The sequence below is a fragment of the Drosophila elegans genome, unplaced genomic scaffold (assembly GCF_018152505.1).
Source record: "Drosophila elegans isolate 14027-0461.03 unplaced genomic scaffold, ASM1815250v1 contig_684, whole genome shotgun sequence".
NCBI lineage: Eukaryota > Metazoa > Arthropoda > Insecta > Diptera > Drosophilidae > Drosophila > Drosophila elegans.
In genome coordinates this window covers 1,264,386-1,277,616 of record NW_024546041.1, presented here as the reverse complement: position 1 = coordinate 1,277,616, position 13,231 = coordinate 1,264,386, and the positions used below count along the sequence as shown (strand labels likewise).

At 39.6% G+C, this 13,231-nt stretch overlaps 1 protein-coding gene across 6 annotated transcripts in view; it reads left to right on the top strand.

Moving 5' to 3' along the window:
- LOC108134646 (transcription-associated protein 1) overlaps positions 1–13,231 on the top strand; it is a 325,375-nt gene that overhangs the window by 58,320 nt on the left and 253,824 nt on the right. For 5 of the 6 annotated variants that reach the window (XM_041710011.1, XM_041710010.1, XM_041710012.1 and 2 more), the window contains exon 7: positions 10,572–11,964. The exons of the other annotated variant lie outside the window; for it this stretch is intronic. In XM_041710011.1, the coding sequence (XP_041565945.1) occupies positions 10,572–11,964 (1,393 nt within the window). The remainder of the gene's footprint in view (positions 1–10,571; positions 11,965–13,231) is intronic. 6 annotated transcript variants of the gene reach the window in all.

The window sequence follows — 13,231 nt, the reverse complement described above, 5'->3', positions numbered from 1 at the left end:
TAGGTCAAGTGCATAAGTCAAGAATATGACGTCATGTTTTGAAAAGGATGGGACAATAAGTTGGTCATATGTTGCTACTCTGTCTGTATCAGACACAAAAAATAAATCTAAAAGCAAGTTTTGGTAAAATGCGTAGGGGACCCGGAGTTAACCAACTTCATACCCAGCGATTTCATGTCCTCTGCGAGGGTGTACTCCCTTAAAATATCGCTATTAAAATCGCCTGTTATAATGACGTCTAAATAATTTAATGACACGTCAATCTATTTCCAAAATAAGAACCTTGTACTGGGATAATGAAAGCTCTCTAAATTCAGAAACTATAAAATCAATCCCAACAAGAGCTTTTGGAATTAGTATTCCAAATCCCCCTACTCTGCATAGCAAGTCAAACGGAACGGAAGAACGTTTTCATAGTACGTTAGCCGAAATAGCATGTCGAAATTATTCATTTAACCCCCAACGAACTTGAAATAGAAATTTATAAAAACAAGAAAGAAAGCAAACTTCGGCAAGCCGAAGTTCATATACCCTTGCAGCTATTGCAAGAACTAAACTTTTTTGAAAACATTAAAATTATGATTTACTTGCGTATGTATATGTTTAAAAACATTGAAGCTATGATGATTTGCAGGTCAATTATTAGATAGTTATTTTATATATTTTTATTATTTCTAAGGGAGCTATATGATATAGTCGTCCGATTTGGATGAAATTTTAACCGTAATTCTAAAATATTAACCATTACTATATGTCGAAGAACTAAAAAAAAGATTAAAAAACAGCAAAGATATATTTTTGTTTTGTATTTTTTTCCGATTGTTTCTATGGGAGCAATATGCTACAGTCGTCCGATGTTAATAAAATTTAAACCGTAATCCTGAAATATTTAAGCATTATTATATGTCGAATAACTTAACAAAAAATTAAAAAAACAGCAAAATTAATATTTTTTTAATTTATTTTTCCGATTGCTCCTATGGGAGTTTGCTCCTATGGGAGTCGGCTCGTTCCGACTTATATACTACCTGTAATAGAAAGAAAACTTTTGGGAAAGTTTCATTCAGATAGCTTTAAAACTGAGAGACTAGCTTGCGTAGAAACGGACGGACAGACGGTCAATAAAGACATTTTTAAACTTTTAGCAGTTTGAGTACGAACGTAGATGCACGCTCTATACGGTCGCATGAAAGCGTCAGCGAAACCATGTATTAGAGAAGGATATTGCGAATCTGGGTGGACGATACCCGAGACCTTAATTTTCGGTAGCTACAGAAGCGATACTTTAAAAGCTTTCCACGATGTTAGCAAGCGCATCGGTAGCGACTCGTATCTAACTTTTGATCCCAGAGTTCCTGCAACAAAATCTTTGCCTCTGTGTCCAAATGCCACAAGAAGACAAGTGGGTCGAAAAGTCGGAGTCTGCCATAAGTGGCATTACAGCGCTATTAGATGCGGATAACTCTGGGCAGTTTGAAAACTACTTTGCCAATTCAAAACCTGCCTTTTGCAAGACCTGAGAAACTTCGTCTCGAAGACTTTGCAGGTCCTCAACGCATCCGGCGGTAGTCAACAAATCGTCAACATAAAAATCATTCTGAATAACCTTTGCGGCTTTTGGATGAGTTGTTTGTGTAATTGTTCATAGTCGCATTAAACACCGAATCGCTAAGAAGGGTGCTGGCGAAGTTCCATATGTAACCGGTTTAACTTAAAGATTTTCAGGGACTCGGAAGGATCTCGTCTCCATACTATGAGCTGGAAGTTTCTATCAGCTTCGTCCACCATCACTTGGCGATACATATTTTTGACGTCGGCCGCAAGGGCAAACTTTTGCATTCTAAACCGAAGCAGAGTCGAGTACAGCTCCTCTTGGATAGTTGGGCCTATCATCAAGATGTCATTCAACGCTACCTGCGCGGAAGTACGGCTCGATGCATCGAAAACTACTCTCATCTTAGTTGAAGTAATTTGTGGCCGTAGAACGCATTGGTGCGGAATGAAATTGTGCGGAGTATTCGGAATTTTGTCATTGGTGGAGGACATGTGGCCCATTGAAACATATTCCTCCATGAATTCAAGATACACCTTCTTCAGCGAAGGGTCCTCCGACAATTTCCTTTCTAGCGACAACAATATAAGTTTCGCAACTTCGTATGATGAACCAAGAGTAGTTGGGGAACGGCAAACGAACCGAAACTGGACGACAATCTTTAAGTATTTTTCTCAAAGTGTTGTTGACAGAGTTGTTGCTCAGGAGTATGGACTTTCGCCTTGGGCGGCAAGTGCTCCCAAGTCCAAAATTTCTGCATGGTTGTGTCAATTGACTACAACGCTTCCTCCTGGCAAGTGAGATGTACCATTTTTTTCAGCGTTTACATTATTTTCAGAGGTACATCTCCTGACACTATCCAGCCGAGAACTGTTTTTTGTAAGATGGGGATTCAGGCCCCTGCTTTATCTGGCCAATAGATAAAAGTTCAAAGAATGTACCAGCGCCGATAAGCATATCTATTTTTTGGGGCTTGAAGTAGAATGGATCTGCCAACTGAATATTTTCAGGTACCCTCCACCCGCTGGTGGTGACCGCTTCATCCGGATGGTAACCAGAAATATTTTTCATGATCCAAAAATCGGTCGACAACTGTTCCCTACTCGCGACTTCACAACCATGTTTTTTGTGGCTTGGGCATTAGTTCCACCAATGCCTCGCAAGCACATGCACACGTCCTGTCTTGTTATTTTGAGACTCTGGGCGAGCTCATCGGTCACAAAATTTATTTGTGAACCAGAGTCGAGCAACGCTCGAGCTAATACGAACTGATCACATTTGGTTTGAACGCTCACAACAGCAGTTGCAAGAATGGATGGAGTCTCCTGCATGAGCGTGGGCTGAGAAGGGGGTGTCAACTCGAGATTTGTGTTTGGGGAATATATATGTATTAACGTGTGATGTGAGGAATTTCACACTCTACATCTGTTTGATTTGCATTTTTTGACCGTGTGACCCTTTCTAAAGCGGTTAATGCATAAAGGGTGCTCTTTTAGCGAAATCGAATATTTGCTGAACTGTTAGCGCTGCGAAGGAAGCGCAGTTTCCAATCTGATGTTCAGCTGAGTTGCAATACACGCATTGAACATTGGACGCTTCACATTCGCTCCAAAGTGGAAGCGAAGTATAATCTAACTGTTCTTCCAATTTTCTTTTAGTTCCTGCATCGACCTTGCTCATTATTTTCAAGGATGTATCAGAAGGCGGGGAAATTGTTTGCAAATTAAAAATTGTCGATATGATGTCAAAACAAGAAAGAAAGCAAACTTCGGCAAGCCGAAGTTCATATACCCTTGCAGCTATTGCAAGAATTAAATATTTTTGAAAACATTAAAATTAAGATTTACTTGCGTATATGTTTAAAAACAAGCTATGATGATTTGCAGCTCAATTATTAGATAGTTATTTTATATATTTGTCGCAGTTCTCAGAAATATTTGAATCCGATGAACGCTAAAGTTATTTGGCGCTCCGATTTGGTTGTCGCTTGGCATAAGCCGCTGGTTCCTGGTAAAACATGGATTCTAGGAATTCCTACTCTACTCGTAGCGCGACGGCATTGCCAGATCTCTTTTAGAGTGGCGTAGTCGTCGAGTGAGGCCCGGTCGCCCAAGAGAGAGAGAGAACCAGAGAGCAAGAAGTTGCAAGAAGATGAGCTCTGGTATTTGAAGGGTGGTCAGTTTGAATTGGGCTCTTGGCGCGATCGGGACTTACTGCGCAATCGAAATGGCAGACCATGAAAACACTCCTTCTCCGTTATCAGAAGTGGGATCGGCCTTGCCACAGGACAATGAAAGTGTTATAGCTGCATTAGAAGCTCAAAATCGTGCCTTGTTGGAACTTGTGAAATCAATGAACACACCGCGAGTGCCATTAACGGAAGTTAAACCGAATTCCATATCATTGCCGAAATTCGACCCTGATAGTGCGGGCGCGGATGCAAGTGCGTGGTGTAATACAGTTGCATTAATATTTGCTGAAAACAATCTACAAGGCAGTGCTCTTGTCATGGCACTCAGCAAAGCTATGCAAGGAAGTGCTTCCCAGTGGTTGGCGCAAATTTGTTTCAGCGGCATGACATGGCCGCAATTCCAGGAATTGTTTGTGCAACGATTCGTTGGCATCGAGACCCCGGCAGCGACGTTGATGAACATCTTTAATGGGCGTCCAAATCCAGGAGAGAATTTACCCGAATACGGAAGCCGCCTGGTGACGTCACTCATGTCAAAATTCAAATCAATTGAATTGGAAGAGCTCATCGTATCCATCGTTTTGACGCATCTTTCAAACTTGGATGCTCGCCTTTTAAAGTCAATGTTTACGGGCGCTGTTAAAACCCGCAACGATCTGCAGCAACAATTAAAGGCGTATGCGTATTTAAAACGCAACGAATCCTTTGGAAACGAAGTCGAAAGGAAGAAAATGAAACTACCATCTCTAGTGAAGTGTCATCACTGTGGGCGTCTTGGCCATAAGATTGCGGATTGTCAAAAAAGGCGAACGGACGAGAGACAACGGACCACCTCAACTCCAGGACAACAACAACGCGCAGTCAACAACAGGACCTGCTTCAAATGTGGGGAGTTCGGGCACTATGCTTCGGAATGCCCACGTAATCGACATAATCTCAAGGAAGTCGAGATTAACAAAAGAGTAAACTTGGTGGCCATAGAACCAAAGGGAGTTTTGAAACAATTTGGTGAGTCTATTCCATTTTGTTTTGATTCAGGCGCTGAATGTTCTCTTGTAAAGGAAAGTGTAGCAGCGAAGTTACAAGGAAAGCGTCAGTTTAGCACAGTGGTTTTAAGGGGCATCGGAAACGAACCGGTGTGGAGCACAGTACAGATAATTTGTAATGTTAATATAAACGAACATTTTATTGAAATATTGTTTCACGTTATTATGGATACTTTTATGAATTTTGATATTCTTATTGGAAGAGTTATTTTAAGTCAAGGCTTCGGAGTCGTAATTGAAGCAAATAAAATTGTTATTTATAAGCCTAAAATGGTACAAGCACTGTCGTATGAATTAAATCTGAAAAATTGTTTTAATTTTAATAAAGATTTAAGTGAGCTTGATAAAGAAAAATTAAGTGAAATATTAGAAAAATATTCCAAATCATTAATAGAGGGCATTCCACACACGCGAGTAACAACAGGGCTGCTCAGCATACGGCCCATTGATCCACATAAGACTGTTTAGCGTCGCCCATATAGACTTAGTGAAGAAGTAAAGGCTAATGTTAGGGAAATGATTAACGAATTATTGTCTGCAAAAGTTATACGTCCTAGTAGTTCCCCTTTTGCTAGTCCTATGATGCTGGTCAAGAAGAAGAACGGTTCAGATCGTTTATGCGTAGACTACAAGGAACTAAACACAAATACGGTGGCAGATAAATACCCGTTACCACTTATAGCTGACCAAATAGCCCGTATGAGGGGAGCTAGTTTCTTTTCTTGCTTAGATATGGCTAGTGGCTTTTATCAAATTCCAGTTCACCCGGACTCGGTCGAACGGACGGCATTTGTAACGCCCGAGGGGCAGTATGAATTTCTCGCCATGCCATTTGGGTTAAAGAACGCTCCATCGGTGTTTCAACGTGCAATAATTAATGCTTTGGGACCATTAGCCCATACCTATGTTATTGTTAATATTGACGACGTTTTGATAGTTGCAGAAACGAAAGTTCAGGCAATGGAAAGATTAAATGAAGTCCTTAAAATTTTAATGGAAGCCGGTTTCTCATTTAACATAAACAAGTGTACATTCCTCACACAGAAAATAAATTACCTAGGGTATGAAGTTAGTGCGGGAGAAATACGACCAAATGGTCGTAAAATAAAAGCACTTGTGGAACTACCACCTCCTCAGACGGTACCTCAGTTAAGACAATTCATAGGATTGGCTTCCTACTTCCGGCAGTTTGTGCCAAAATTTTCAGAGTTATTAAAACCATTATTTCTACTAACTTCTCAAAAATGCAAGGAACTTACATGGAAAGACGAACATGAACAACTTAGACAGAAAATAATAGAAATTTTGACAAGTTCTCCAGTATTGACCATCTTCGATCCCAAACACCCTGTCGAGTTGCATACAGATGCAAGTATGGTTGGTTATGGTGCCATTTTGATGCACCGAATAGATAAAAAGCCGTATGTAATCGAGTATTTTAGTAAATGCACAACTCCAGTCGAGTCCAAATACCATTCTTACGAGTTAGAAACTCTCGCAGTGGTGAACGCCGTTAAACATTTCAGGCATTATTTGCAGGGTCTCGAATTTGTGATTTTTACGGATTGCGATTCATTAAGGGCTAGTCGTTCCAAGACCACATTGACGCCGAGGGTACACCGGTGGTGGGGGTACTTACAGGCTTTTCAGTTTCGCATTGAATATAGGAAAGGGGAGAGAATGGCTCATGCTGATTTTCTGTCTCGGAATCCTCTACCCGTCCAAAAGGACTCCCAATTAGAAAAGGTAGTCGAGAAGCGCATAAATTTAACCGAGGTCTCCGACAACTGGCTACTCGCCGAACAACAGCGCGATCCAGAAGTTTCTGAAATAATCGAAAAGCTACGTAACGACGAATTAGAGGAATATTTACTAAAAACTTATGAGTTGAGAAAAGGTATGCTTCATCGAAAAATCCAACGCAACGGAAGAACACGCTGTCTGCCCGTAATACCCAGAGCTTACAGATGGGCTGTAATAAACCACGTACACGAAGCTGTAATGCACTTGGGTTGGGAGAAGACATTAGATAAAGTTTATGCGCACTATTGGTTTGCCCACATGTCAAAATATGTTAGGCGTTTCGTAGAAAATTGCATTACATGCAAAATATCAAAAGGCTCTAAAGGTAAAGTGCAGGCAGAACTCCATCCGATTCCAAAAATAGATATACCTTGGCATACTCTGCATATCGATATTACAGGGAAATTGAGTGGCAAGAATGACCAAAAAGAGTATGTCATTGTTATTATAGACGCCTTTACTAAGTTCGTATATTTGTATCACACTTTGAGTTTAGATACGGAAAACTGTGTGAGAGCAATGAAATCTGTTGTCTCGTTGTTTGGTTTGCCAATGCGTGTGATTGCCGATCAGGGTAGATCTTTTACCAGTTCCGGATTCCGCGAGTTTTGCTCTTCCCAGAAAATTAACCTACATTTGATTGCCACCGGCGCCAGCAGATCTAACGGGCAAGTTGAACGCGAAATGAGTACGCTTAAAAGTATGCTTACAGCAGTCGAAACAAGCCAGCGCTCCTGGCAAGATGCGCTATTAGAAGTTCAGTTAGCTATTAATAGTACGATTAACCGTGTCACCAAAGTAAGTCCTTTGGAATTAATGATCGGCAGGGAAGGAAGGCCATTCGGTTTGTTGCCTATTACAGAAGAAGAGGTGGTAATAGATAGGGACAAAATTAGAGCGCAAGCCAAAGAAAACATTGATCGGAACGCCAATTACGATAAAAAGAGATTTGATAAAAACAAAGCAAAGATTGTAAATCACCAGGTTGGTGACTATGTTTTGATTAAAAATGAAGAGAGAAATCAAACGAAGCTAGATCCTAAATTTAAGGGGCCATTTGAAATTATTGAAGTTTTGGAGGGAGACAGATATAAACTAAAGTCGTTAACTAGTAAACGGCAGTATAAATATGCACACGAACATTTACGGTCTCTACCTGATACGCAAATACTTGCAGAAATAGATGAAGAATTTGATCGTTCGATTGATGAAAATAAATAGCTCCGAATGTCAAATGTGTATACGGCTGCACCACGATTCTGTGTGAATGCGTGGCGGGAGCATATGTATGTGTATACGGCTGCACCATGATCCTATGGGGATGCTTGGCGGGAGCGTATGTGTAAATCCTACGAGGATGCTTGGCAAGAACAATTGTGTGAGACTGCACCACGATTCTGTGTGAATGCGTGGCGGGAGTATATGTGTATACGACTGCACCATGATCCTGTGTGGATACGTGGCGGGAGTCAGGAGGACGAGTTGGTGTCCAATTGGAAATAAAGAGAAATTGTGAAAATGAATATTGTTGAGATATAACAAGAAACGCTGTTATTGGTTGTATGTTTATGAAATAATTGAATGATTTGGATTAGAAGCTAATGTCAATAAAAAAAATTGAAAGGAATACTGCTTGTTGTAAAGCTTAATGGGTCATGACCACGCATACACGAGGACGTGTGCAGGTCAGGAAGGCCGTGTCGCAGTTCTCAGAAATATTTGAATCCGATGAACGCTAAAGTTATTTGGCGCTCCGATTTGGTTGTCGCTTGGCATAAGCCGCTGGTTCCTGGTAAAACATGGATTCTAGGAATTCCTACTCTACTCGTAGCGCGACGGCATTGCCAGATCTCTTTTAGAGTGGCGTAGTCGTCGAGTGAGGCCCGGTCGCCCAAGAGAGAGAGAGAGAGAACCAGAGAGCAAGAAGTTGCAAGAAGATGAGCTCTGGTATTTGAAGGGTGGTCAGTTTGAATTGGGCTCTTGGCGCGATCGGGACTTACTGCGCAATCGAAATGGCAGACCATGAAAACACTCCTTCTCCGTTATATTTATATTATTTCTATGGGAGCTATATGATATAGTCGTCCGATATTGATGAAATTTAAACCGTTTGTATAAAATATTTAACCATTACTATATGTCGAAGAACTAAAAAAAATTAAAAAACAGCAAAGTAATAATTTTTTTTGAATTTTTTTTTTCGATTGTTTCTATGGGAGCTATATTATATAGTCGTCCGATTTTGATGAAACTTAAAATGTAATTCTGAAATATTTAACCATTACTATATGTCGTAGAACTACAAAAAAAAAAATTAAAAAACAGCAAAGCTATAATTTTGGCATTCCACAGAGATATTCGTAGTCAAGACATGGTTAATTTGGACTGCTGAGATGCAAGCATCTGTATCAATATGTTTTGATTTTGCGTATGGTCCATCATACTTTGTTGCAAACTGATGTTGCGATTTTGGTCTGGCTGCTCTGCCGAAGAAAACTTCAGGTGTGGTTTGAGATATAAAGTGGACTTTTTTTGTTGCCTGGAAACGTGCCGGTGTTTCACGATGAAAACGATTCGTTTGATTCTTGTAGACACGATAGTTTGATATGTGGTTTTCTCCACACGCTTTCACATTTTCATAAGAGAGTTTTTTTTTGTTGGCAGGACAAGGTTTGGAGTTGTGGCAGTCTCTTCAAGCTACACAGACTGACCTTAGGATGCAGTAAAACCCTGTGTGGCAGTTTGTGCATAGCACTTCCGTTTGTGCGGCGGTGATTCTTCGGTGCAGAAGGTACTGCAACTTGTAGATCAGGTGCCCTTCGTTTTTCTTTAAAGTTCTACCAGACCAGCTCGACTGAAAAGTGGTTGTGGCTGCAATAAAAAGAATACTTTTGGGAAAGTTTCATTCAGATAACTTAGAGACTTGTTTGCGTTTCAAATCTCAAATCTCTAGCTTTTATATTGAATATTGTTATCTGAGTCATCTAATAGTCGGCAAATTCGACTAAAGCGTTATTTCCTCTTTTATACTGCTAAGTATTTCCCCAATACGGAAAAGTTGAAATGTTTTTCAATTTCCTTTCCGTATATTATTTTTTTTATTTAAGTCGTGAAAGCAAAAAAGATCCTTTCAAGCTTGCTACAGCGCTTTAAAAGAAGCTAAAAATAAATGCGACGGAACAAAACAGACGTCCAAAGAACGTAGAATACATGACTCAGAAAACCAAGAAAACCATTAATCATGAAGGATGTAGTTAGTGGTATGGATTTGCTTTTCCTACTATAAAGTAGGCCCAATATATTGGATTAAAATCATCATGTATCAGCACGTCTACGTGCATATTTTGTAAAATATTATGCTACCGTTTCGAGAGTAGGAAATCAGGCTCATATGTGTAATCCAGCAGGAAAGCTTAGGAATGGTTCAGAAAAAACTTTGTCAACGATTTGAAGTGACCAGCGCAGTCGCCTGACGTTAATCCTGTGGGATCCGTGGTCGGACCTTAAGACGGCAATTGCTGCTTCTAAGCCAGCTAAAATTGATTAGCTTTGGGTAGTATTAAGGCGTTTCGGACCAACATTCCCGATGCATACTGTCGGGACCAAAAAAGGTATGGATCGGACGAATCTTCCACACAGCTGCCATTGTAAGATGCGGAAAAAAATAAACAATTAAAACTTATTAATCAGAAACGCATACACTCCAAAATATAGCCATTTCGGTTCTTAACGAAAATTCGATTTTAATATTTATAATTTATTAATATATAATATACATAACACATAGCTGTGATAGGATAGGAAAAATGACAACTTCGTTTTTTTTCTAACAATTAGTTTTCATTGACCTCATAGACAAAGAATCAAAGGACTTGTGCACTATATTTTTTCCTTTGGTTCTATACTGGATAAAGTAGCAACAACTTGCAGCAAACTGAAAAATTTTGCTTTTAAATTAATAATGATGTTTTATTTTTAGGGCTTGCGAACATTGGAACTATGCGTTGATAACTTGCAGCCTGACTTTTTATATGATCACATACAACCAGTGAGAGCAGCATTGATGCAAGCTTTGTGGAAAACCTTAAGAAATCAGGACAATGCCGCATTAGTTGCGTTTCGCGTTCTTGGAAAATTTGGAGGTGGAAATCGAAAAATGATGGTGGAGCCGCAAATTTTATCTTATCAGAAAACTGAAAAGCCAACCATATCAATTGTAACATATTTTCAAGAGTATGAGACCCCGATAGATTTTCCTGTCGATGAGGCGATTGAATCAGCTCTCAGAGCCTTGGGATCAAACTCTACTGAACAGTTTTATAGACGACAAAGCTGGGAAATAATCCGATGCTTTCTAGCTGCGTTCATAAGTTTGGATGATGAAAAACATATATTGCTAAAACTTTTTACTCATGTGGATTTTGTTGAAAGTAATATTATAAATTCGTCTACGCTTCAACATAAAATCGAGAATGAAACTGTACGAGGAACGCATCAAACAGCCCTAATAGGAATGTTAGTTGCTTCAGCAACAAAGGATTTGCGTGATTCTGTGTGTCCAGTAATGGCCGCCGTTGTTAGACATTATACTATGGTAGCTATAGCACAACAGGCGGGACCTTTTCCACAGAAAGTGTATCAAACTGCGAATGGAGTTGATCCTTTGGTATTAATTGATGCTTTAGCCTCTTGCATGGGTCATGAAGAAAAGGAATTATGTAAACCAGGAATAGCATGCATGGGTATTATTCTTGACACTGCAACAAATATTATGGGTAATAAAGAAAGAGCGTGCAGATTACCTATTATCCAGTATTTAGCTGAAAAAATGATATCCCTATGCTATGACCGCCCCTGGTATTCAAAAGTGGGGGGTTGTCAAGCAATTCAGTTTTTATGTAAACATATGTCTCTGCGTGCTCTTTTTCAAAATCTCTTTAATTTTTTAAAAGCATTTATGTTTGTACTAATGGACCTAGAAGGAGATGTTTCTAATGGCGCTATCGATATTACAAAAAACTATATGAAAACTATGTTGGAAATTTGCTTAAGCCCTATAAGTGAATGTTATAAAAATGCAGATTTAAATGATTTGCAATCCAAAGCATCTTATGAAGTTATTCACGAGTTAGTGCGACACATAACAAGTCCCAACGCAATCGTCAGAGAAGAATCTATGGCATTATTAAAACACATTGGAACCCTGCAATCAAAAACCGTTTCCGAAGTTATGGATCCACATAAGGATGTCCTCGCTGACATAATACCTCCGAAAAAGCATTTGTTAAGGCACCAGCCCGCAAATGCACAAATAGGATTAATGGATGGCAACACATTTTGTACAACTTTAGAACCACGTTTATTTACGATAGGTAAGTTTATAATTCCCTTAACCTTTACACGGGTTTGGTCTTTACAACAACAACAACAACAACAACAACAGCTAACGTGTTGCAATATCGTTAATTTCGTCTTTCGTTTCCCTTTTAAAGATTACATCTCACAGTGGGGTGATACAGGTTACTTTTAAGAATTAAAGTTAAAATCAAAACTCAAAAACAATACAAATTGTTGATACCTACTTGAAGTACATAAAAAAAGTTTTCATAATTTTAAAATCATCATTTTATGGATTACAGGACCAATGTAGTAGGCTCTTAAACATTCCGTTTCCGATGTACAAATTCTAAGTTTATTACAAATCTTTAATATGTTCGCTAGTTTCGAGATTAAGTAATAAAATGATGTGTTTAATAGTTTTATACCCTTGTAGAGGGTATTATAATCACACAAGAAAATATTCTCAATGGGACAATTTAGAGAAGTGAGCTGCGCTCAGCACAAGGCTAGGCTCTTGAGGGGAGCTACTTTCGACTAGGCGGTCAATAAGAACATTTTTAAACCTTTAGCAGTTTGAGTACGAACGTAGATGCACGCTCCATACGGTCGCATGAAAGCGTCAGCGAAACCATGTATTAGAGAAGGATATTGCGAATCTGGGTGGACGATACCCGAGACCTTAATTTTCGGTAGCCGCAGAAGCGATACTTTAAAAGCTTTCCACGATGTTAGCAAGCGCATCGGTAGCGACTCGTATCTAACTTTTGATCCCAGAGTTCCTGCAACAACATCTTTGCCTCTGTGTCCAAAGGCCACAAGAAGCGAAGTGGGTCGAAAAGTCGGAGTCTGCCATAAGTGGCATTACAGCGCTATCAGATGCGGATAACTCTGGGCAGTTTGAAAACTACTTTGCCAATTTAAAACCTGCCTTTTGCAAGACCTGAGAAACTTCGTCTCGAAGACTTTGCAGGTCCTCAACGCATCCGGCTGTAGTCAACAAATCGTCAACATAAAAATCATTCTGAATAACCTTTGCGGCTTTTGGATGAGTTGTTTGTGTAATTGTTCATAGTCGCATTAAACACCGAATCGCTAAGAAGGGTGCTGGCGAAATTCCATTTGTAACCGGTTTAACTTAAAGATTTTCAGGGACTCGGAAGGATCTCGTCTCCATACTATGAGCTGGAAGTTTCGGTCAGCTTCGACAATTTCCTTTCTAGCGAGAAAAATCTAAGTTTCGCAACTTCGTATGACGAACCAAGAGTATTTGGGCTAGATTTGAACGGCAAACGAACAGAA